This window comes from Colius striatus, chromosome 2, assembly GCF_028858725.1.
Source record: "Colius striatus isolate bColStr4 chromosome 2, bColStr4.1.hap1, whole genome shotgun sequence".
NCBI classification, from domain to species: domain Eukaryota; kingdom Metazoa; phylum Chordata; class Aves; order Coliiformes; family Coliidae; genus Colius; species Colius striatus.
Genome location: NC_084760.1, coordinates 89,180,635 through 89,205,399, shown reverse-complemented (window position 1 = coordinate 89,205,399; position 24,765 = coordinate 89,180,635). Strand labels below are relative to the sequence as shown.

General features: G+C 36.2%; 1 protein-coding gene across 1 annotated transcript in view; it reads left to right on the top strand.

Moving 5' to 3' along the window:
- USH2A (usherin) overlaps positions 1 to 24,765 on the top strand; it is a 392,303-nt gene that overhangs the window by 298,442 nt on the left and 69,096 nt on the right. Inside the window, exons 48-56 of the mRNA XM_061990105.1 lie at positions 2,354 to 2,522; positions 5,509 to 5,730; positions 10,945 to 11,168; positions 13,570 to 13,780; positions 14,182 to 14,379; positions 14,987 to 15,141; positions 16,881 to 17,079; positions 23,643 to 23,750; positions 24,306 to 24,489. Of these exons, the coding sequence (XP_061846089.1) occupies positions 2,354 to 2,522; positions 5,509 to 5,730; positions 10,945 to 11,168; positions 13,570 to 13,780; positions 14,182 to 14,379; positions 14,987 to 15,141; positions 16,881 to 17,079; positions 23,643 to 23,750; positions 24,306 to 24,489 (1,670 nt within the window). The remainder of the gene's footprint in view (positions 1 to 2,353; positions 2,523 to 5,508; positions 5,731 to 10,944; positions 11,169 to 13,569; positions 13,781 to 14,181; positions 14,380 to 14,986; positions 15,142 to 16,880; positions 17,080 to 23,642; positions 23,751 to 24,305; positions 24,490 to 24,765) is intronic.

The window sequence follows — 24,765 nt, the reverse complement described above, 5'->3', positions numbered from 1 at the left end:
TGAGAAATACTGAGGACCTCAAGTAATTTTGAACACAGAAAAGTAGTTGCTGAAACTACTGTAACATATCTGGATGTTCAGCTGCTGATTTTTTGAGGGAATTTAGATGGAAAAGAAGATACATTAGTAATAATGCAATTGTACAAATACTGTTCCAACCAGAATGTTTTGGAGTTAGTACTAAAATGAACCTCCCAGTGTCTGTGTGAAATACACAAAGCAGCTATTTCTTCTGAAAGAAAATGGATATTTCTTAAAACTAGAAACATCATGTGGAAAGTAAAATGGCTGCTCAAGAATTTGAGCCTGAATAATGACATAGATGTGCAAGTTTCTTTACCTGAAAGATGGAAAGATTGTGTTGAGGTGAAATTTGAATAATGTGCATCACTGAAAAAAAAGCAAACAGTACAAGGATAAGAAATGAAATCCAGGGAGAAATGAAATAGGGGTTAACACATTCCAAGAGGCACAGAAATTAAGACCAAGAATGTGTGAGGAACATGCATTTGGCCTCCTTTCATGTCGTCAGGTTCAGAGTTTACTGCCTCTGGTGTCTCAAGTCTAAAGAATTGTTGCTGTGATCGATCTGTGTACATTTTTTTAAGCATGCTCTTAAATTACTTCAAAATAAAGAGACCAGATAATCTTCCAGGTTGCTTTGGAGCCAGTTGTACATGAAGAAAAACTCATCCTGAAGTGCATGCCAGTTATAAAAAAGCATCCAAAAGATAGGAAGCAGAAGAGATATAAAGCAGAGTTTTATTTGACATCTTAACTAATGATCTGGAAGAAAGAACAGTAGGTTAATTAAATTCATAGATTGGATTATATTACCAGTGACAAGGTGGACAGCAAAATAATGTAATAGGAGCTACAGAGACTGAAAATTCCTGAACAGAAAATGACAAAATTCAACTACATTGGTAGTCTAAAGCAGATGCTGAATGAGCAAGTGTGCTGAAAAAGCAGAAAACTGTGTGACAATTCAAGGCATGTAAGGTTATAAATCCACAAAATATAATGAGGAAGGAAGAACATCGTCCTTACATCATGTTAATTTTGGATTACATATTGTTTGTGTATTGTAAATTGCAACTTTGGAACCTAACCTAATACTCCCAAAGATGACTGAGTAAAGATTATTCAAAAGTAAATAAAACAAGGCATCATCTTTCTGAAGTCAGAAAGAATTTGTTTATGACTTAAGAAAAGTACTACTAATTTTTCTGTATGTATGTATTTGTGTTAAAATTATAAATATAATATAAATCAGATGTCCTAAGCCTACTAATATGCATTTTTAAAAGATTTTTTATCAGCTAGTAATTAAAGTGCCTAGGTAAACAAAAGGTTCTTCTGGAGCAATATTTTCTTTGCTGCTAAGATCATGATTTAGAATATGGTTAAATTCAGGGACGGAAGTGCTCCATGTCAAAAGAAAACAAAGGGGCGACTCTGTTCTAACACCTGTGCTATACTACCAACTACATTTTCCATCTAGCTGTAAGAGGCATCCTTCTGGATAATACAAGTGGCACTGACCACACGTTCTGAGTTTACAATTGTTATTATAATTCTACTGACTGTTCTATGTGATTTGCCGTGTATACAGTGTGCCACTACATTGACACAGGAGTAAGTGTACAAATAATTATTTGATCAAGCATATAATATACTCGACATCACCTACAAGGAAGTCCACAGTTAAAAGGCCTTTTCAAAATTCATTTCCATGTAAATTTTATTTTGAAAAAAGAAATCCTTATATAAATACTATTCTCTTGAGATCACATTGTCTGAAGACCTGTGGTCATAAATAAGTGAGCATGTGCTATAAGAAGAAAATTCCACTTGTATGTGAAAGAAAATCCAAGAGCTTGTATTGGGAAATGCTTTTTTTTTTGGTTGTTATAAGGGTTTCAGATGACACGTTTCATCATAGATGAATGAATAAATAAATAAATAAGAATTGGGGAGAAAAGGATAAGGTGATGGTAGATTGTATCTACATGTTGCGATCTACTCCACATTGAGAGACTCAAACAGCCTGCAAGGCACGTGAAGATGATTCATATTAATGGAGTATTTTATTGAGATGCAGTATGGTTGAAGGGCACAAAATAGCAGCATTCTGTCAGATACACAATAGTTTATTGAAGTCTGATAATGCTGGAGGGCACAGGATTTTAGCCAAGTTACATTTTATTTGACTCTAGTCATATTACGTTTTATACCAGGACGTGTTGTACACATTTTCCTGTACGTTGTTTTGTCAGAGAAAGCATTATGTTCTGTTTAACAGATAGTGCGTTACTGATTTTATTTTTTTTTTTTTTTCAACTGCTTCTAGGTGTGTTGTAATGGGATTCTGCACGACAATAAACCTGGCTTCCAGTGCTGCGAGGACAAGTACATTCCATTTATTCTTAATTCACCAGGGGTTTGCTGTGGTGGTCAGACACATGCTGCGCAACCAAAACATCGGTGCTGTGGTGGTTATTACACTAGGGTGTTAGTAGGTAAGAGACAACTCCTTTACAGTGCTTGAAAGAAGTAAAACTACAAAGTTGATATACCTGTTAAACCAAGAAGAATGAAAACATAGCAATAAATGTGGGATTTATCAAAATTTCTAGATGTCTTTGAGACTTGTGTTCGATGGGATAAGCAAAGAAAATGGAACTGACTTTGTCTTCTAAACAAGAGTACACTGTTTATACAGGAAAGGCTTAATTGATGAAACCTGATGATTGGGTCATTTCCCAGAGAACTAATTTATGCCAAACTATACTTAATTGCAGTAAGTGCTGCATAATGGGGAGGGCAGTTCTACTTAACAGGAACACCATCAGGCAATTTAGTGGTGTGGTTTAGTTCTCTGCTTGAATTGACCTCATGATTTTCCCTTGACATTTCTTTTGTTGAACAATTGTTAGCATTGGGGTTGATGTTATGGATTATGTCACTTCTACTTGTTGCTGTATTGTCTATACTTTGTTTCTACCAATGTTACAGATCAAAGTATGCATCCCACATGTATTATCTTTGATGGAAATTTGTCCTTTCTTAAGGCTGATGGTACTGCTATTCTCAGAACTGTTCGGGAAGTTTGCCAAAATTGTGCTTCTGTGCCATTGTCCAGAGTTTGGTTTCCCAGTTTGTTGGTGGGTTTTTGACAGAGGGAGGGGAGGAAAAGTGGGAGGAGAGCCTTTTCAGGGAGCAATGTTCAGAGCATATATCTCTTTGTAGACAATTGTCAGGTCAAGAGCTAAAATGCTTCCATTAGTCATAAGCTGGCACATATTCCCCAGGCTCACAAATGATTGAATTTTTGCCAACACATTCAGCACATCCCAAGTTCTGATCCTTTGAAAAGTAATTAATATATCACAATATTAGAATGCCTTCCATGATGTCATCAGAAAAATGCTATCACTTGGAAGAACCAGAGAAGAGTATTTTGCTGGCCTCATTAATCTCAATGTATTGAAATGGAGAGATTTTACTGTGACCTCTGTCCCCATCCAGTGGACTATGTTAACTAGCTTAATGTTGTTTACATCAAGAAAGAAAAGCACAGTGAAACAAAATGTCTCATGTCTGAAAGTACTTCTTGTTAAGTCAGCAGTCCACAAGTATGAAACAGTGAATGTTTGAACATGATTTTAAACTTTTTTTTTCTAAGTATACTTGCTGCATTTTCTTTTTGCATACTCTAAAGTGCAGCAACATGAACAATGTTGGTCACTTTTTTCTTTTTATAAATATGCTAATAACCCCAAGCTAAATGTTAATGTGGGTCATTCTTTGATAAGGATAACAATTAACTGGTAAGACTGCATGGTAGTTTTCAGAGAGAGAATGTTTTCAAGCCTAGCTTGGAATGGATCCCATTTTGAGAGGTTAATGAGGAGGTTACTGATCCTTTCTGTCTTATGTTGAATAGTTCTTTAAAAATAACCCCAGTTTTATTTCTGATAGATGTAAGCTATATTCTCTCTTTTAATACTTTCTCTATGTAACAACTAAATTAGATTCTGAGGAATGCAGAAAAATGTGATGAAGTATCTAAACAGATTATATCTATTATATTCTAAAAATTTATTCTCATCTTTTTCTTTTGTTTATTATTGACTTTATTTGATAAACTTATTTATACAGAAAACTCTCTCAGCATACATATTTCCCAGATGTTGTTTGGCCAACTTGATAGCTCTAGATGTACTGAAGCACGCTGGGCTGGAGGCATGAAGATTACAAATTAGGAACGCAGGAATCTCAATTTCTGAAATAGTAGTGCACAAAGAAGCGTAAACATCCATCCCAGAACTGAGGTGGGAGGAAAGATTCTTAAAGTAGAGGAGAACAAACATTGCTGCTATCACACAGGCACTCCTTTGGCCAGAGAATGACATCAATGAGGGAAAACAGTGTTCTTTCTCTCTTCTCTGTTACAATCACATCGCATGTTTATTTCTGACAAAAGCAGTACTGGCTTCAGAGCTCTCTGTCTGTAGTTCTCAACCTTTCATAAGAAAAGAATATTATTTTCAATGAGAAAAATGAGTTTTAAAAATCAAACCATATTTATTAACAATCAGAAATCCAGATATTTTAATTGCCATGGGTAACTGTTTTCAATAGCAGAACAAAGCCTCTACCCCTTCCAAATTACATTTGAGCCACAGAAAATATTAAAACACAGCAAGATTATACAAACCCATAACTTTTAGAACACCGAATGAGATCCAGTGCAGACACTGGCAAATGAAAATGATTGCCATTTACCATAATTGCAGTCCTTTAAAACAGTATAATACTCTGGTCACAGCACACAGTTTAGCTAGCCCAGCCCACCATTACAATGTGAGTCTTATTGACAGCCTTACCCTAAGGCCTTTTTTCTGCAAAAGATGATACTTTTTCTTATGTAGCAGCCAAGTCTACTGACTGTGTTGGTGGTATTTTTAAAAAATGTATTCAGTCCTTCAGTTCTTTGGGAGAAGAAGTCCTGAGCAACACTGAAAAAAGTCTTTAAGCAATGTGAATTATTCCTTCAAAACAAGTTTGGCATTATTTTGCAGGAGACAAGGAAATTTCTTTTCTGAGAATAAGTAGGCTCACTGTTTTGTTAAGCATAGAAAGAACGAAATCTCTTTACTAGGTAGTTACCTCTACTTAAAGCTTTTCAGCAGTATAATTAGCATATTTACAGAAATATTTTCTTTGCTCTTCTTGGTTTGTCTCTTTTATGCTTACATTTTGATATCTTACAGAGTTTTGGCCCTGAATAAATGAATGTATGCTGCTTTAATTATTAAAAACAAATGTAATACTTCTGTAGCATTCTAAACCACCAAGTGATTCCATGCTTTCACATGGAACATTTTGTACATGAAGCTGCTAGTGTGTGAACCCAGACTTGTTGGTATCGGATGAAAGCCTCTCAGGGATTTCAAGAGCTCTAAAGGCATAAAATCTTTAATGGTATTGTTGAATTGACAGGAGAAGTATGTTGCCCTAATGAAGAGCAAAACAGAGTTTCAGTTGGAATTGGTGACTCTTGCTGCCAGGGAATGCCTTACTCCACGTCAGGCAATCAGATCTGCTGTGGTGGATCCCTCCATGACAGTTTTAATCAGCAGTGCTGTGGTGGAGAAGTTATAAGCACAGATTTGGTCTGTTGTGGTGATGAAAAAGAAGGAACTGCACACCGACCTCTCCCAGGTAAGTTATAACTTTTCAAGAAAAAAGGATCTCTGTTTCTCTAAATCTGTTATGACACTAACCACTCCGCAGTGACACACTCAGATTTAAGATGTGTTTGCCATCTTGTTAAAATGATGCTTCACTCTGCTCTGCTATTCTGATAGAGTGCAAAATGGTGAGCTTGTTATAACCATTCTTTGCCCTTGTCCAAAAGCTGCAGGGGCTGGAGACATGAGAAAATTCAAAAGGATTGCCTGATATTTCATTATGCCAGTCAGGAAGTAGGGCCAGTTCTCCCTCTAAATGAGTAGAGCAGAGGTTAGACTTGGCCACTTTGATCTGCCATGCATCCCAGTGCAGGGACTTCCCATTTGTTCTGGATATGTGCGGTTAATCACCTAGAAATTGAAGATTATGATGCTCTCTGCTTGGTGGTGTATGTCACTCACCTGTGCACGTACATAGGGGTAAATCTGCTGCAGCTGAAAATTAACAGAACTCAATCCCTAGAGCTAGTCTGTTGTTCATCTAGTGTATCCCAGTAGTCTCTTGCACACCACAGGAAATTACTCCATCACTCGGAGCTACAGTCTGAACTCTACTTCCTTGTAAAGCCATCTATGACTAGCTAGTGACAGAGATTGGAGGTATTATTACAAACCCTATTCAGATATTTTCATGTGTCTTCTTTCCACAGTTATTAGACAAATTATATACCATCAGCCTTAGGCTTTCTCAACCTGACAAAAGGACTTCAGAAACCATTGCAGTCTCAAAGGGAGCCTGATCTCAAAACACAGAAATAATGAAGGTTTAGTATCCAGTTCTCTTTGGTGTACAAAGATGAGTGATGCAGTGCTGTCACAATACCTGGGCCAGTTTGAGCCTTTAAATGGACATCTAAGGATCTTGATATATAACTAAGAATCCAGATCTGAAGGTTGAACTCCTCCTCTACCCCCAAAAATGAGCTCTATCTTCAGCTTATTTTTTGTATTCACTGGATCCTTTGGCTGCTGTGGTACTGTAATTCTAGTCAGGAATGGCCTGAGATTGCAACACTTTCTGTGGTTTCTATACTACCATTCCAGTGGTTACTCATGGAGTGTATGCTGTAAACAGCGCTGTTTGCATGATTTTAGCTCCCCCTCACTGTGATCCTTAATTGTGCCTGATCTACACAATCTACGCAAGACTCACAATACTAGCTCTGAACAAGGCCCTTTTACATAGCCGCGCATTGTGTGGCTGCCACAAGACGGGGCTGGCTCATAAAGCATCTCTTTATGTACTTTATTACTTAAACTCTTTTATTTGCCTGCAGGAGCCCTTTAACAAAATCACATTGAATTGACTTTCTCACACCAAATCAAATCTCCCTGGTCCCAGTTCAGTTGTCTTTGTCAATATGTATTTTATAAATGGAGTGAATTAACAGATGCTGTTGGAACAGAACTGCTGGGGTAGCGTTTATGTTTTTACTGCTCTCTCTGGGCAGATGAGTTGTGTAGGAGTGTAATACAGGTATCTTGGGATGAAAGTTATGTTCTTCATTTCAGTATATATGTATTCTTAACAGTTTTTTTCCTTAAATATATATATTTAAAAAACCTTTATATCTTTCTTTTAAAAATGTAGTTAGCCTATAGCACGCTATCGTTTACACCATTTTTCTTGAGAATGGTTTAGGATGACATTTTTTTGGCTATTAAAAAGGAAAACAGTGGCTTTTTCATCGTTCACAGGTATTCAGCATACAGCTGAAAGCAAACACAGGTCTGAAAGATGAATTAGCACCCTAGTTGGAAAGAGGTTGTGTTTTTTGAATTAAGCATTGAAAAGATTATCATTGCTTATCATATCATATGCATCATGTGCAATATGTTTTTACTTAATTTCTTAAGAGTAATTCAGCCTTGCTGAATATACCATGAAAATGTACAAGCCAGGCACAAAATCTACCTGCCCCTTTATCGCTATTATTATAATGATTCTAATGGAAAAAATACTCTCTCATGAAAACATAATTTACTTATCATTGGCAAATGGATAGGTAGAATTTTGCAAGAATATGGTTATTGGAAAGCTGATCTCATTGTCTAGAAGTTAGAGAGGTAACAGGAGTGGCTATATGTAAAAGCTGAAAAGCTTCCGAAGCTGTATTTGTAGTTGGCAATGAGTGCCATGGTTTAAAAATATATTGTCAATTTAAAGCTTTTCTTTGGGAGTTTTATTTCTTTGAAAACAATCATACAAGAAAATCAAGATCACTAAAAGTGCAAGCCTTTGCCCCACCTTATTGTTGCATGATCAGTTTGAAAACACTGTATTTCTGCAAAATCTAGACCTCAGTTTGCCCTGAAGGTTGGTTGAAGGGCTTGAATCACCAAACTTTTTCATTTTCACAGAGCTTGTCCTGCGAAAAGAGATGTTTTGTCTATCTCACATTACTCTTTGGTGTTTCTTAATTTTTTTTTTTCTTTTAATTTCTATTTTTCACCCCTTGTTGGCCTTGTTTAGTGGGGTGACCATAGAGACATCTACTGGCAAAGGCTGGCAGTGATGCCATTGTATACACATCGTGAGCCCCACTGCTGCAATGTCGTTATCCAAAGATGTCTATTTCTGGCTATAAAGGATAATACCAGCTAAAACTACTCCTGGATTTTTCTCTCCTTATTTTTCTTTTTAATGAAAAAAAGAAATGAAAACCAATAAAAACCCCCACAAAAAACACCCAAGCTAGTAAAATGCCACTATACTGACATCCCAGACTCATGAAAGATGATCCTTTGTACTGTTTTGGTTCTTCATCTGCAATAGTTGCAATAGCCACATGTAAGCCAAAGATTTTTGGAGTAGTTTGCAATGTACACTGGCTTTGTATTTTGTTGATCCTCTATTCTGGCTCCAAAAGCTAAGCCTTTTAATACTCATTTTTCCCTTTTGAAAGCATTGGTTTTGCAGATTTACTAAATTAGTAATTCATCACTCAGCTATGTTTGTAAAATTTTTCAGTTGTTGGGGATGAACATGAAATAATTGTTGACAGAAATCACTGTTAGCAAGAAGTGTTTTTTCCAGCCCATGGATTTTCTTTTTGCTGTAATGCATTATGAGCCTGAGAAACATAAATATATAAAGCCTGACACACATATTCCAGCTGATTTACAAAGAAATAGTTTGTATTTTGGTGTTTTGCTGAATTCAGCAAGGGTTTATAGGAATTCCTGGATCCTTAAGCAATTGAATAAAGTGATTTTTAGAAGGCAAATCAATCCATCAATATTACATGATCCTATTTTGTTTTTCTTGGAGCATATTTAAAATTGTACATTTGAGGTGTCAAGGTTCAGGAGTCAAGCGCTACATGTGATAAATTAAGCAAAGGTCAGAGGCTATGCAATGCAGTTTCAGAAGATTGTCTACCTCTGCCTTTGCAGCTCATTCATGCTGAAGTGATGCACTATGGGAATTACTACCAAACTCTGCTCTGCAACATCTGCTCTCCCTAAGTGAGTTAGTGCACGTCAGACATCTTTATGTCAGAATATTGCAGTGATGGATGCAGTCTTCAGAAAATGCTGCATAAAAATCTGGTGTGCCGTTCTGGCCATTAAGTGAAATTACTATTTAAATTAATGGCGCTGTCACAGTTTATCTGTGCAAAGAATGAACGCTGATTAGGGTATTAAGTAATTAGCAATTTATCACACTGGAACAAGGTTGATAATAATTAAAGAAGTAATGGTTTACCAAAGAAACTAGAAAGGGAGTCACTTCTTGTTATGTGAGTGAAATCTTGGCTGAAAAATTTAATTCAGTTAAACAAAGATGAGGTTCGCAGTGGAAGAATACAGCCTTGTTTGTTTCAATAGAAGAACAGTTCATTATCAAAATTTTAGTTTGCCTGTCAACAGTCCCTTGAGGCTGTCTGAGTTGCTTATTAGTATTGAATTGAGTCATTTTTTGCATTAATTCCCTACATAAAATTGGTAGCATCCTAGGAAAATTTGGAAAAAGGGTGTTAACAGGAGAAAATATTTACCTCCTGGAGAACTGGTGATCAGAGTTTGATTGCTGTGAATAGAACCAGCCCTGAAAAAAGGTAAAGAATGCAAGTAACATGTCATTATTAGTCATTCCAGTTTAGTCATTCCAGTGATGGGAATTAAATGCTCTGAATGCTTTAGCAGGATCATAGCCTTAAAGAGTAATTTTCATTATAAATGACTTCCTAAGAAAGATTTGCTGCAATAAAAGCCAGTGAGAAAAGTGTCCACTTTTGCATGTGTTTTAAATGCCTACATACTACAAAAAATATGTCAAATACAAACTACTGTGTAAGTGTAACAGCTCTAGATTTTTTGTGTAATATCGTTCTAGTCAAACTAAGTAGTAGTGTTTATTTCACTACCATTTATAGAGCTATTCATAGCATTTGGTTCAAAGTTAAAATTTACCCCTTTCTTTACACAGTGAGAAGGTTCAACACTGGCATTTGACAATTGCAGAATAATTTATGGAAAATGACACTGATTATGATGAGCTTTTAATTTTAAAATAAAATTATTAAAAATGGAAGAAAGTGGAATTAATTTTGACAGCCTATCAATTCCCTATAGAAATGCAATTGGTAGTCAGATATTAACTCCTTAAAAGAATAATTCTCTGTCTTAGATGGCTAAAGCTTCACTGTGGATATTTGGCAAGATACCCATTCATTTCTACATACTCAGTATGAACTCCCACCTTAAATCATAAGACGTGAGATATTCTGGAGTGCTAAGATGCACTATTGGAAGACTGCTCACGTGCAAGGGGATGAATGAGACTTGATTGGAAAGTACCTGTAGAAGCTTTCTTAATTTCTACGTTCAAGAGGAAATTTGCATCAACAGTCTGTCTTAAACCCACCATGCGCAGGTACCTTGGTATGGTATTTCATAGCACAGGTTCTCAGAAAAGCTCAGCAGTAGCATAAAGCTGATTCTAAGGGATCCATGTTTATTCCTTTAGTTTTTGATTGGTTTTAGCAGGTCTAGAAGGCAGGATACTTACTTCAGTCACCTCACATTCGAATTTAATCTCACTTTAGCTACATCTGCGTAATTCCAGCTGCTGCTGATTTTACAGCAAGCTCTATTGCATACTGAGCTTTCTCCTTTCTTTATCTAATTATTTATTTACTTACATTTCATATTGAGATATATTTTTGTTTGTTCATTTCAGGGATGTTCTGTTGTGGGCAGGAATATGTGAATATGTCAGATACCATATGCTGCTCAGGTTCCAGTGGTGAGTTCCTAGCACACATTAGGAGGAATGACCAAGTGCCAGTAAAATGCTGTGAGACTGAACTTATTCCAAAGAGCGAAGAATGCTGTAATGGAGTTGGATATAATCCTTTGAAATATGTTTGCTCTGACAAGATTTCAGCTGGAATGATGATGAAGGTAATTGATAGAAAATCTCTCAGTAGCTCTGATTTGACGATGGAAAGAGAAATACACTGTTCATAACTATTTTTCTAAAATAGGAATATAAAAACTCTTGTGTGCATTATTCATTTTCACATTACATCCATATTAATACCGAATGAGTTCACCATGATTGATGTTATTGCAATGAATTCTAAAGGAATTAATAATGATTAGCTGCCTCTGTGAAGTGTTGCCCAGCACTTCAGATTAGTACAGTGGCTAAAAGCTGGCATGCTAACAAGACTGGCATGTACAGCCAGCTTCCATTCAGTGACCACAGTTCCTGATGATGTTCCTTAAGTGGAAATTCAAATTGAAGTGGCCAGTTCTGAAGTATAAAAATGCTATTACATTTCAATTTGGACAGGCAGTATGACATAGATTCCACAACCCTCTAAAAAAATACCCAAACAAAAAACCCAATTATTATTTTCTTCATGGACTTAATCACTGACAATTTTGGCATAAGTTTCAGCAGTACTAAGATAGGTCCTTGTACCACTTTTAGCAACTTTGGTTGAATTATATTTTTGGTGCCTTTAGTGCCTAATAAATTATACAGATTATTTTCACTCTGCTTTATTGTTAGAATAAACTAAGAAGCATAAAGGCTAATTCTTTCTTTCATAAGAGTGGCCAGTGATTATAGGTATCAGCATGAGACAATCTGGCAAAACTTTCAAAGCTGCAAAGCTTTGCAATTCCAGTTGTGTTCAATAGAAGTCTTCTAGAATTAGCATCTTGGTGTTATACATAAGCTGTAAAAATATTGTCAACTATTATCAAAATTTTTGTTTAAGAAAATGAGCATTTCAAAGGATGGAAAACTTTTTTCTACACATGCATATTCAGTTATATCAATATATCGTGATATCTATTTTTATATTTAGAGAGAGAGAAAGAAGGTGGGTGGGAAAGAAAGAAAGAGTTGGCTACTTTAATTCTACCATATGGAAATGAGGTAGATATTGTGGAATTTATCACTGAAGTAAAAAGAAAAAACACCTTCCATCCTTCCATATACAGGTGTTCTCGTATCCTTTTCATTCATCTGCTAAGTTAATAGACAAATATTTCTTCTGTCTTCTCCTTTTCATGCCAAGGTTTTCATGTCATTTAATTTTCAGACTGAATAATTTTCTTCTAGAGAAAATCCAAGTGTTGTGATGAGTCATCTACAGTTCCTCAATGCACTGCATTAGTAGTTCATGCAAGGCAAAAAATGGATGACAACAGGTTAATGAATTTTGGGAGACAACACACTAGATCCATACCTTAGGTATAATGTATAAACAAAGGAGGCACTTTGTATTTCCCTTACCCATAGTAGAAAAGAGATAGCAATGCTGGCTCTGTGGTGTGTATAGATTTCCTAACATTAAAAGGGCTGATAATCTGAGACATATTCTGAAGGTGCCTTACATATGATCTCAATCCAGCTATATCCTATGTCTTATATTGATATCTATCACAAAGTAATTTTTGTGAAAGTGCCAAGCTTGGGAAATTAGTTGAAGTTCATAATCAGCTAATAAACCAATTTCAATAGATGAATTAAGGAAGCATTAACTGTAATCTGTTTGGTTTTCCTCCTAAAGTTTGTAGATTAACAGGCAGAAATATTCATAACAAGTATTGGAGAACATTTCTTCCTGCAGCACCTTATATTTTATGCGAATTATTGCTCTCTGGCCTATGGTTTGGCAAAAAATATTGTTTCATTAATTTTAATGGAAATTTGTGCACGTTCAGGGTCTATTTCTGTTTCTGTGAATTGTTCTTTATGGGTTAAATCTTATATCTGCATCAGCATTTGCAGAGATCCTCTTATTGCATCAAATCTGTTGTTTAGGAGTGGTGTGGTAGAGAACATAATTTATATCACCCATGGATAGAGTTCTCGGATTTGACAGCTGCCGGGGAATTACGCAGAGCCCTCTTGTGTACTTGGCAAGATGTGTGAGGGTCTGGGAATTTGCTACTGATTTGCCACAGGATATTGGCCTTTGCAGGAGCAAAACATCCAAATTCACAGATAAAATCCTGTTCTCATTTGATTATAGCCTCTTCTACTTTCAACAAACTCAGCCATTTCAGCTTCCAGTGGTTAACATTTGTGATATTTTCATGCAAGGACTCTACAACAACAGCAACAACAACAAGAAGTTTCTTTTAGAAAGGATTATAAAAGCTTTAATGACCAAAGACAGAAGACAGACTAAAGGCTGAAAGGGTCTCCCATATGCTAGAAATATCAACATACTCAATGTGGTTGCATTTGTGTATTACGTAAAGACAGAGAAGTACTAATGGAAGCATTTGTAAAGAAGAGAAGATGCAGTAAATGTATTAACATCCCATGTGAATTCCTTAGGTAAAAGAAGAGTGCAAGGCTAATATCCTTTGTCCTTTATCTATGGAGGCAACAGCATATTGTGGAAAGTGTGACTTTGATCCTAGGGAGAATATCTGTGCATGGATAAAAGGTTCACAGAGTGCTACAGAAAAGGAGATAAAGGAAGGTGTGTGTCCAGCTGAAGAGGAGATTGTCTACAAAGGAGGTCCAAACCAGTATTCATTTACAGGTAAGGAAAAGTGGTGTATCAGATTGCCATTTTGCTACAGTATTTAATTCACTCTAGAGAAAAAGATGTCCTGAATGCTATCAAGTCTTCTAATTAAATATGAAGCAATTGTAGTGAAGTAGAATTCTTTAAGAATTAATCTATGAATCAAGACAGTATCTTCAGGGAAATTAAATGAGTAACCAGAAGTTCAGTGAATGCATAAGGTCTAAACCTGCATTCACAAAAGTTTGTAGAAGCATTGCTATATCAGAAAATTGGCTTGACTAAAAGAACAACTTCCGTATCTGTCTTTAAACACAGAAGTAGACCCACAGGCATAGAAAAATAAAAAACCACAAACAAACAAAATTTGTTCTTCATAGGACTGAGATGGTCTATATGTAAATTTCCTTTTCTAGACTTGAATCTCGAACCGTTTATCACATATGAATACAGAGTGGCTGCTTGGAATAGCTATGGACAAGGCTTCAGTGAAATCAGCAGAGCTGTCACTAAGCAAGATGTACCACAGGGTGTAAGTCCACCAAAATGGGCCAAAGTGGATAATCGGGAAGACATGATACTTCTAAACTGGGAAGAACCGCTTCAACCAAATGGTATTGATATTTGTTTAAAAAAGAATCTGTTCTGTCTTTCAGCTGATAGTGTTCGAATATGAAAAAAAAAAAAATCTTAATTAATCATTGGCACTGAAATATATGTATTCCTAAACCACAAGAAGAATTTACTCTAGGTTGAGATCATTTTCATTGCAAATAAGGGTAGAGTCTAACTTTACAGAAGACTATTTACAATGTCTCTAAGAATTGCCCAGAAGACTCTTCTGAGGACGATTCTAATAATAATTGTCAAATGTTATCAGAAAATCACAATCATGTTACAAAACATTTTGGGATTTGGCGTGGGGGGAGTGGGTGATGCGCAGATTTCCTTCAGTAAATCTTACTTATGATTTTCAAACAGTGAGAAAACTTGAAATAGTTCTCTTAATAAGAACTGAGAAATACTGAGGTGTTGATGTAGATGTTGAGGAGAGTAACTGGTAACTGACATGAGCCATTTAAATAGGATGATTGTCTGTTACAGTGGTTACCTAGAGATTTAACTTAGTGTTTTCTATATTTCTGCAAAGTAGATTATTATAGTATACCACCACATAGAATTTCTCAGCTAACAAAAGGGAAAACTTTCTTTCTGCTATAGGTCTTATTATTCACTATATCATTCTCCGAAATGGAATTGAGCGTTTCAGAGGAACAGAAATGAGCTTCACAGATACAAGTGGTGTCCAGCCATACCAAGAATATTCATACCAGCTGCGAGCCTGCACTGTTGCTGGTTGTGCAGATAGCAGCAAGGTTAGTAAAGCGGTCTTCAGGAACTGGTGCCAGAATTTTATCAGTCAGTGTAGTAACATAAAAATGCTTTTGGAAAGGTGTAATTTGAAGACATGCTGATTATTGAGTAAGTGAAAAACAACTTATAATCTTATTTGGATTGGACTACTGACAGGTGATTATTTGGGACCTAAGGTTGATACAAGCAAGTGGAAGAAGAAAGCAATATCTCCATCTTGGCAAAGCTAAAATTGCAATGTAGGAACTGGTGTTTGTTAAAGAGAAAGCTGTACATGATAGAATAGAGTAAGGAATATTAAAATGTGCTTTCTCTAAGACTCAAAATTAAATCTTTGCTTCTCCCTAGAAGGTGTATAGCCTTCCTTGGTATTTCTTACTTTATCTGCTTTAGCTCTAGCCAATAAATTTGTTCAACAGCTGCCTTATTCTGAGCCTCCTTCCACTATATTTCCCTTCACTGGCTTACCAGGTCTGCACCTCCTTCAGGCTTTACACTCCCTTTATGTATAACCAACCTCTACTTCAGTTTTAAGCAAACAGAATCTCTTCCCTCCCTTTGTCACTGCATCATTTGAATCACAGATACCTTTCACTAGCCTTATTTAACCAGCTCTACTTTCTGTTCTGCAGAGTACCTGCCTTATTCATCATTTGGAAAAAGTGTTCCTTAAGTGACCTCTTTTTCACAATAATATCCTTGTCTCTCTGAAAATAAATTTCCAATATTGTAAGGTTAAGGTCTGTGGGGCAGAGATGGGGAATAATGACTGTGCTTTGTGACTCTAATATCTATGGGATTAAAAAGTTGGGTTTTTTTTTTCTTTAGATGTTTACATATTTTTCTTATTGGTGCAAATATCATCCAAAAGTATAAGAAATTAAACACTGATGCACAGGGTCTGAAAACTATATAGGCACAGTTGCTGCAACTATTGGCCTGAGCTAATAAATTCTATTTTTTTCACTTGCCTGTAATAAGGAGTTTACTGTTACAAACACTGAAGTCTGCAAGCAAGGACTGATTCTACCATATACACTAAGACGATATATTATAGAGGACACGTTTTATATTTACAGCCTAATATAAATACTTTATGATGGTAATAACAAAAAAGAAAAGTGATTCTCAAAGAGAAAAAGATCTGACTCACTTATTAAACCAGTGTAATTTGGAAATGCCTCTGTAGGAGTTGGTAGAGATATGCCAATAGAAAATTAGCTTTTTCCTTTTTCTTTTTTTTTTTTTTAATAGAAAGAGATTAACATGTGCAAAGTTATTCTATCTTTCAAAATCTTTGGTTTCCTTACAAAAAAATGGGGTCACAAGTAACTATGATAGAGTTTGGATTGCCTGGGATATGTGGAGGCTTAGCCCTGTGTTTACTGGTGCTTAAAATATATGAAATCAGGCAGTTAAAATGCAGAGACACTGACAAACCATATGGAAGAGAGTTATCAAGAGTTTTCAAGCAATACAGTTTTTGTTGTTTTACCCGGTGCTATACGCTGCAACTAAAACGTGGTGAACCTGTTGTGATAAATTGTAGGCATAGACTTATATAATGTATTCAAGGTCAGATTTCATTGTGAAAAAGGAGGAAAAAAGTAACTAGTTCTCCAGGCCCTTGGTAATGATATGCCAGGCAAACCAACATTTTAAAACAAAAGTGACATTCTCATTGATCATGGTATCTAGTGTACTATTACATTAAATTGCTGTTTAATTCATATGTCTTCAGGTAGTTGCAGTCACTGTCCAAGGAGTCCCAGAGAATGTTCAGCCGCCAAACATCAGTGCTTTGAACTCAACAGCATTGCATTTAGGCTGGATCGCACCCCAGAAACCAAATGGTGTCATCAGAGAGTACCAGATCAGTCAAGTAGGGAAAGGACTTATACACACCGATGCTGCAAGCACAATGCAGCACATCGTCTCAGGTAAGAAGGCAGAGCTCTCTGATGGGCTAATGTCCTGTCCTTAAGTTATTACCATATAAAAAATGCTACTTGTCAGAAACTTTTAAATCCCCAGTACTATGCAGTTGAGAATGCTTTATCATTAATCTACATATATTTCTTTTTCCTAATCTCTTTCATTTTTTTTGCTGCTGCTTGTTAAAATATTAATAGATTTAATTTCAAAATTGTACAATAAATCTATTCATCTTGATTAAAGATGCGTGCTTTGTGGTATGCTCGAAGTCTGAGATATTCTGTGGAGACTTGCCATCCCTTCAATCAGATTCAGCTCTCACTTTTACCATTATTAAGCGTGCAGTAATGCAGTTAAAGTCACTAGTGCTGCTGTTAATGTGTAGCAGTGTAGGAGCAAGAAGGATCCAGTACTTTATGCCTGAGATAATACAAAGGAGAGGAATACAGAAAAGGAAAGATCTTGGGTTCTGTTTATAATATCATATATTACTTATAGCCATTTTCTAAATAATTGTTGAAATTTCACGTGTGTGTGTGTGTATATCTGAAAAAAGCTTTAGTCAAGGGATTTTGAGGGAAACTTTGACTCAGACATCAAAAGTAATATTGTTTCACATATTCAATTCTTAGTTATATTTGAATATTACACTAAAGCAAAATTATTCTTAGATATGTTTCTGCTGAAAACAAAATGGGAACATAGCCATTTTGGGATAACTTTTTTCACTCTGTGACCTCAGGTTGGTCATCAAATTCTTGTTTCTATGATTTTTTAGGAATTCATAAACACATTATTTTTTCCTTTTTTTTTTTTTCTCCACCTGAGCAGGAAACTTAGAGATTTGTATGTTATACACACCAGATGGTAGCCACAGAGTAGCACTTGAAACATAAAACCTATACAGCATATATGGCACTCTCAGCTGCTCCTCAAAATATGAGTCCTGAGTCAGGGGGGGATGCCCAAGTGCTTTAAAAGAGTTTGTCCTTGCTGTAGTCACTCACAGAAGAGTAAAGGATTGCCATTCGTCTTTGAGAGTATCATACTTGTGTGAAATTCATCAACTGTATATTATGCCTGTCTCCACATTCAGTGCTTCAGAATGTGAGATATTAACTATAGTATGCCAGTTGGTGGTACATGTTTTAGAATTGCTGCTGTAAATTTATATTGTAAAGAACACCTACCAACAAGGAATGATTTATCAAACCCATTGAAAAATACTACTTCTTCTCCCACTTCCTTCTTGAAAAGCAGCTATACCTTCAGAGTAACAGATTTTAATGCAAACAATACTGTTTTTCTTACAAGCTGGAAGGGAGAGAAAGTTATCTCCTGAGAAACAAGAATCTTTTTTCCTTTTGTGTGCCTGTTCCATTAAGTCACTGTCCAATGCTGCCATGTTAGGCCAGGAGTGAAATAAGTGATCATTTCTCCTGGCAGTCGTAATCAAATCTGTGAGGTTTTCTGCAGGAGCTTCCTTGATGATAATGTGGAATTCATGGTAGTGATTTAGCAATGTGGATAATTATTGCTCTCTAAATTAAAAGAGTAAGATAAAACAGTCAAATTTATTTCATACATTATCTCAAATGTTTGAACTGTTGTCTTATTCCCTGTGGATATACGTTTTGGTTTTCTCTTTTTTTTTTCCCAAACTGTCAGCTTTTCCCTGAGCAACAGTTGAACATTAATGAAGTTGTAGCATTAGTATTTCTTTAGACTTTGAATCTATGGTCTTACAAATAACAGATGAGAAGGCTAGCACCTTGCCACTGCACTATTGTCTTGCTGCTTATTTTTAATTACATCAAAGCTTTGGAAACATGATCCCACAAATGCTTTGTGGGAATAGCGGTGAATGTGCTCATCATGTGAAATCCATAAATTGCTTATAATCCTCTCAAGATGTTAAAAAAAGCATTAAGTAATTGAAGACAGGAAGTCCTCAGTTAATTATTTAGAGGTGTTATCAATGCTTTAAGCAAACTGAAGCATTTTCTGCTATCTCACTGAGTTGAATGCCACTGGGACCTAGGGGCAGCAGCCATCATCTTCTCATATTCTCTAATGCAAACAGCACATGGCAGCTTGTCAATAAAAGACCTTTTTATATCATTTATTACTGAACACTTCCACTACCCTGTACAGAACAATTTGGATGACAGTTATGGCATTGTTTCACTTTGTGTTACTACTACTTTACAAATGGGCCTGCTAATGCTTGCAGTGGGGGCCAGACAGAGGGTAGAACTGAAGAAAATAATTAGGGGAATCGTAAAAGAAAGCTAAGAGTGCCCTCTTCAGCAGCAGCAGGTGGATTTATAGGAAAAAGTCTTCTCAATGCCCCTGTTTTAATACACTAAAGATAATATCCTGAGTAAGAAGTTTTATCAAGAATTTGTAGGATCAATCTTTAACATCATTTATGTTTACTTTAGTAAAGAAACAATATTAATAAACATTTTTATGACCAAATGGTTTAAAATTATTTCATCTGATCTTATCTGCATTTCAGGTTAGCAAAAACTGGATATACTGGAGATACAGAAATGTTGTTGCTCGTCAATCCTGTCTCTGTGCAGCACTGAATCATTAGTAATATTTATCTAAAGGAAACTCTTAGGGATGGAGAGGTTTTGTAAGGCTGTGGTCAGCAATCTGACATCCTCCTGAGTAAAATTCCCACGGCGAGGCCACAGAACGTTATCCTGGGAGCTAATTACTGACCTCGCTGGAGCCATACCCACAAATGGAGACAAACAGAATGAGAATGAATTGATTTGGCTAATAGAACAATGCAGTCTTAAAAAAAACCCACAGTTTCACAGTCTTGGCAAATGAAAAATGCAGCAATAACAAAATAGACTGATAGGTTAAAAAAATTAAAAAGAAAAGAAGTATCCTCTAGTGAACAATCAAGTAGGTAAATTGGAAAAGCAAAATGCTGTTTATTTTTCAAGATTATCTTCTTATTTTTGTTATTAATCACATACATAGATTTGCACAGAGCTTTCTAAAGCATGCATAAGACAAGGCATTTAATGCAAAGCTTTAATAATCTAGATAAAAATCTGCTGTGACTGCTCCATATATGACTAAAGGTTTCAAGTATCAGAATTTCACCAATAAATTTAGTGAAACCATGTGCTCTTTTTTTAATGCTCATTTTTCTCTTTAAAGTGTAGTTGTAAATGAGTATTGCTTTATTATGCATGTTTCCTTTAAAAGTGAACATGACTCCCTTTAGGGGAATTCAAGTAATTTGTTGCCACAGTAATCTTTTCTATCCTGAAATGTTAAATACTTGGCTTCCCTCCATGCCTTTGCCTCTCTCTAGTATGCAACTGTCATTTTCTCCCTTCTTACTTTTATACACAGTGTTCAGATGATTTTTCTTCTCTTCCAGTTCATGATTAGGTTACAGCCAGGGCTGTCCCTCTGAGTCATCTCTTTATTTTCTCTCCTTCACGTCTTGTTCAATTTGTAAGCAGCCTGCATGTCTTCCATCCAGTACTTCACCTTTGTACATAAATGTTGCTTATTCTTTCTCTCTGTCTGTTTGTAATATATTTTAATTAAAATACCCTTGTACTGGCCATAAGCAAGGATTTGTTATAACCAAAGATCTTGCCCAGACTTTTTTTTTCTTGTCATAGAATTATATGGTTCTTCAAGTAATTACAATTAGTCATATGAACTACATCAAATGTACATTATGAAGGTCACAAATCCACACACTTAAAATTGACCTGTATAATATGTATGAATTGACCTGTATAATCCTAATTCAGCCTCTTTTACACAAGCAGTCGCGTTACAGTATGGTCATTTGTACGTAGGGTTGCTGCCTCATGCAGTCTATAAGATGTGCCTCTTCCAGGGAGGAATAAAATGAGAGTAAAAAAAAAGTAAAAAATATCTTTATGTAGGACTGTTGCCTCAGCTTTTGCTGTATTTGGTAGGCTTATTCCTTCTGGGAATCTTGATGTTGATATTGTTGCTTGGTAGAAGCCAGCAAACACAAACCCAAAGCTTGTGTGAATGTGGAGCCAGTGAGGGGCCAATCCAGAGGGATAAAATGTGAATCACTGGGGCACTGGCATCCCTGACCACTAAAAGGAAGAAAGGAGAGGCAGTGACCTGGGAGGATGACCAAGTGGCAACATACAGGATGCCATTGCTGCTGCATTGTGTTCCCACATCAGTTCTCTGTTAAGCTGCTGCCAGCCTCCCTTAGGCACTTTCCCCAGCCCTGCCCACAGGCCCAGGACCTCATTTCAGCCCAGCCTGCTGCCCTCAGTCACTGCTCCACACTACTGGCCTTCAACTCTGATACATCTCTGCCCTGCTCAGCCATGGGCCCTTGTCCCAGCCCAGCTTCACCTCCAAGGAAATTCCCCAGCTGGGGTGGTGGGACAGGCCCTGGCAGGTCTCATGAATCCCGTGGGATGCTGCCTTAGAAAGCTATAGTGAAAGAAATGTGGGACAGGACGGAAGAGAGACCATCTCTGGATTGAGCAAGTTGTCTTTTGTCATCCAGGGCATTCATATCTGTTGAGGCTGTGGTGCTAAGGAAGACACATCTCAAGCTTTCACATCTTGTCATAATCATGTCTTCATTTTCCGGACACCCTGCCTGAGACCTGGGGCCTGAATTTCCTGTGCTCTTGGAGCTGCAACTGAAGACAATAGTTGTGCTTAGATATAAACTTTTTCATAACTCTGACAGTCATGTCCCAGGCATCCCAAATGGCCTTCTGGCAGGTCCAGGGAGATTTTTATTTCTCTCAGTCTATTTGAGTTAGCTTCCTGTTTCTCGGAGGGATAAATCAATCCTTTCTTTTGTGTGTGTATGTGTGTTATTCTTTTTGTACTATATTAAGCCATTTGTACTACTCAGCTGGTTGGTGTCAGTAACACAACTGTATACTCTAGGGATGGACACTACAGAAAAAACTCTCAAATTAAATACCATTAGGTGGGCCAGAGACCATATGATGGAGGGAAGTTTAGACAGGGCTGTGCCACAGAGCCTGTATATAAAAGCGGTCAATTCATGTTGTACAATGTCCTAACTCTGGGATTTCCTAGTTTGTGAGTGTTCATTTTTTAAATCAATACTTTCACAGAATTTTTGTATATCATTTTCTTCTGGTTGTTGTATTGTTTCTCCCCTTTGTATTCAGGAACATGAACTTTTTTTTTAATGTATTATGAGGGATTAACAAGAGGATCTCGGAAAACAAGAGGTTTTGAGCGTCTGTGCCTGGTAACATCATATTTAAGATCAACTTTGGGAAATATCAAAAAAAGTAGTTTAGGAAAAACCCTGTAACCTGGGACAGAGCATATCCTGTGAGGCAGTCTGATCAGCAGTTAAAGCTAAGCTCTGAGGTTTTCAAGATAGGCTTGTGCAGGTCTGCATCTTTAATGATTTAGCAGTAAGAAGCCTTTCATGGTTGTGCAGAAAAGGCTATTTTAAAAGCATAGTATCTTAGCCAAATTTTGGGTACAATTTTATGAGGAGTCCTAAAGTCAAATTCTTAAGCTGCAGGCAACTTGATATCAAATCTGAAGTCATTGACACACGGCACAAAGATGTTTTAGAATTCCCAAGGAAAGGTCAAAACAGTATATTCTCTTTTAGTCTCATTCAAGGATGTACCGTGTGGAAAATTTGAGCTGAAAAAAAAGTTTTTAAAAAAAATCACAAGTAACTAAAATGAATGTCTTGTAATGGAGAGGGCTTGATTGCCAGTCCTACTTCTAACTGCTTTATAGCATTTATGATAGAATCTTGTAACAAATTGGAAAAACAAGTGGGGAAAAATGAAAAAATAGAGTTGGAAAGGAGGCAAGAATAGAGTATCTTTGGGCTTGTTTGCAATATAGTAGATTTCATGTTCAAGTAACGGACTATTTTATTATCTTTTCTTATGGTTGCAAATATATTTTAATAAATATTCAAAACATTACAGATTTTTCAGTTTTTCAAGTCTAAAAATCTAAGCAACTACACTTTAAAGTGCTTATCTTTTGGAAACCTTTGAAGTCCTAGAGCCATTATCAGTGATGAAGATTATGTCTTTGAAAAGTATGTTTAGGTGCTTTCCAGTTAATTTTTAACCATTTTGTACAGGCAGAAGAAAAAAAAATCAAAAAATCAAAAACTCACCCCACTTTAGGGTAAATTTTCAGATGGTAATCTGGACTGAGATCTGGACTGTTGTTACAGTGCTGCAAGTACCATTTAAGTGAGTTATTTTGAATCTAATTCAGATACGTCTATCTGAAGAGCTTCCGTAGATCCGTTGCAAGATACATATACATGCAATCTGAATTCTTTTGTCATTTCTTTCAAAATACTAGAGGATATATATCTAAATGAGCAAGCATTAACCATTTCAGTATTATTCAGATATAAAATAAGAATGAATTCATATTTTATGTTTGCCAAAAATACTAAAAACTAACTTTAAGTCCAGTAGCTTTCTTGTAGTGATACAATTCTTGGTATACCTGATGTCGACATCTCAGTCTAACCTCTGTTTGCTCTTTCTAGGTCTGCAGCCATACACTAATTACAGCTTCATGCTTACTGCATGCACATCTGCTGGATGTTCTTCTAGCCATCCACTTTCAGGTCAAACTTTACAAGCTGCTCCTCATGGTAAGGGTAAAAGACATTCTTATAGAACTGTGAAGAGGTGGTCATATGGGCTTGTATTTCTGATGGTTTAACAAGGTGCAAAACTCCACTATCATCCATCAAGCTATCACGTATAAATTTACACAAGAGAATCTATCTCTCTTGGAGTGTTTATATCTTAACATACTCATTATACTGGCTACCTGGCATTGCAGCTCTACTTCCTTTTTGTAGGATTTTCTGCAAATTCTTTTTCAAGTTAGTGAGGCTAGAATTACCAGATGCATATTTTTTAAAGCACAAATAAATATGCAGAGATGACTGAGCATGTAAAGGCTGCAGCATTTGGCCTAGTTCTCCATTAATCTGTGTCTTATGTACTTGGTTGCATTTGGTACAGGCTAAATATTGAAAGTGTGTTAGATTCTGTCATTCTCTCTGGCAGTGTTTTATGCTTTCATTACATTGCTGAAAGCAGCAGCACAAACTGTGGGAAAGAAAAAAACAAAAAACCCAAAACCCAACCCTTTGTGTTTCTGTCATTAAATTAAAATAGTGTCACTGTGATATTAATAGGGGTATGGCCAAAACCTCATCATATCATAGTCAGCTCAACAGAAGTGGAAATCTACTGGAGTGAACCAAATAAACCCAATGGACTCATTACTCAATATCGATTATTTCGTGACGGAGAACAGATTTTCCTGGGTGGCAGTACAGACCTGAATTTCACAGATGTTAATCTGCAACCTAACAATAGGTAAGGCATGTTAAAGAGCTCTGGTACTATGTGAAAGGTGTTCAAAATATATGTACATGTGTTTGTGAAATGTACAAAGTATAGGTACAAATGTACAAAATATATTACTTTTTTAACAAAAGAAAAATCTCTTACAATATTACTTAATTACTGATAAATTGGTAGAGCAGTTTTAGGGGACTTCCAAATGTGGAAAGCCTTAATGAAAAGACTTTTTTTTTTTCTCCTTTTCTGAAAATAGGTAATTGTCATTGATTAAAAGAGAGGGAGGCCTCT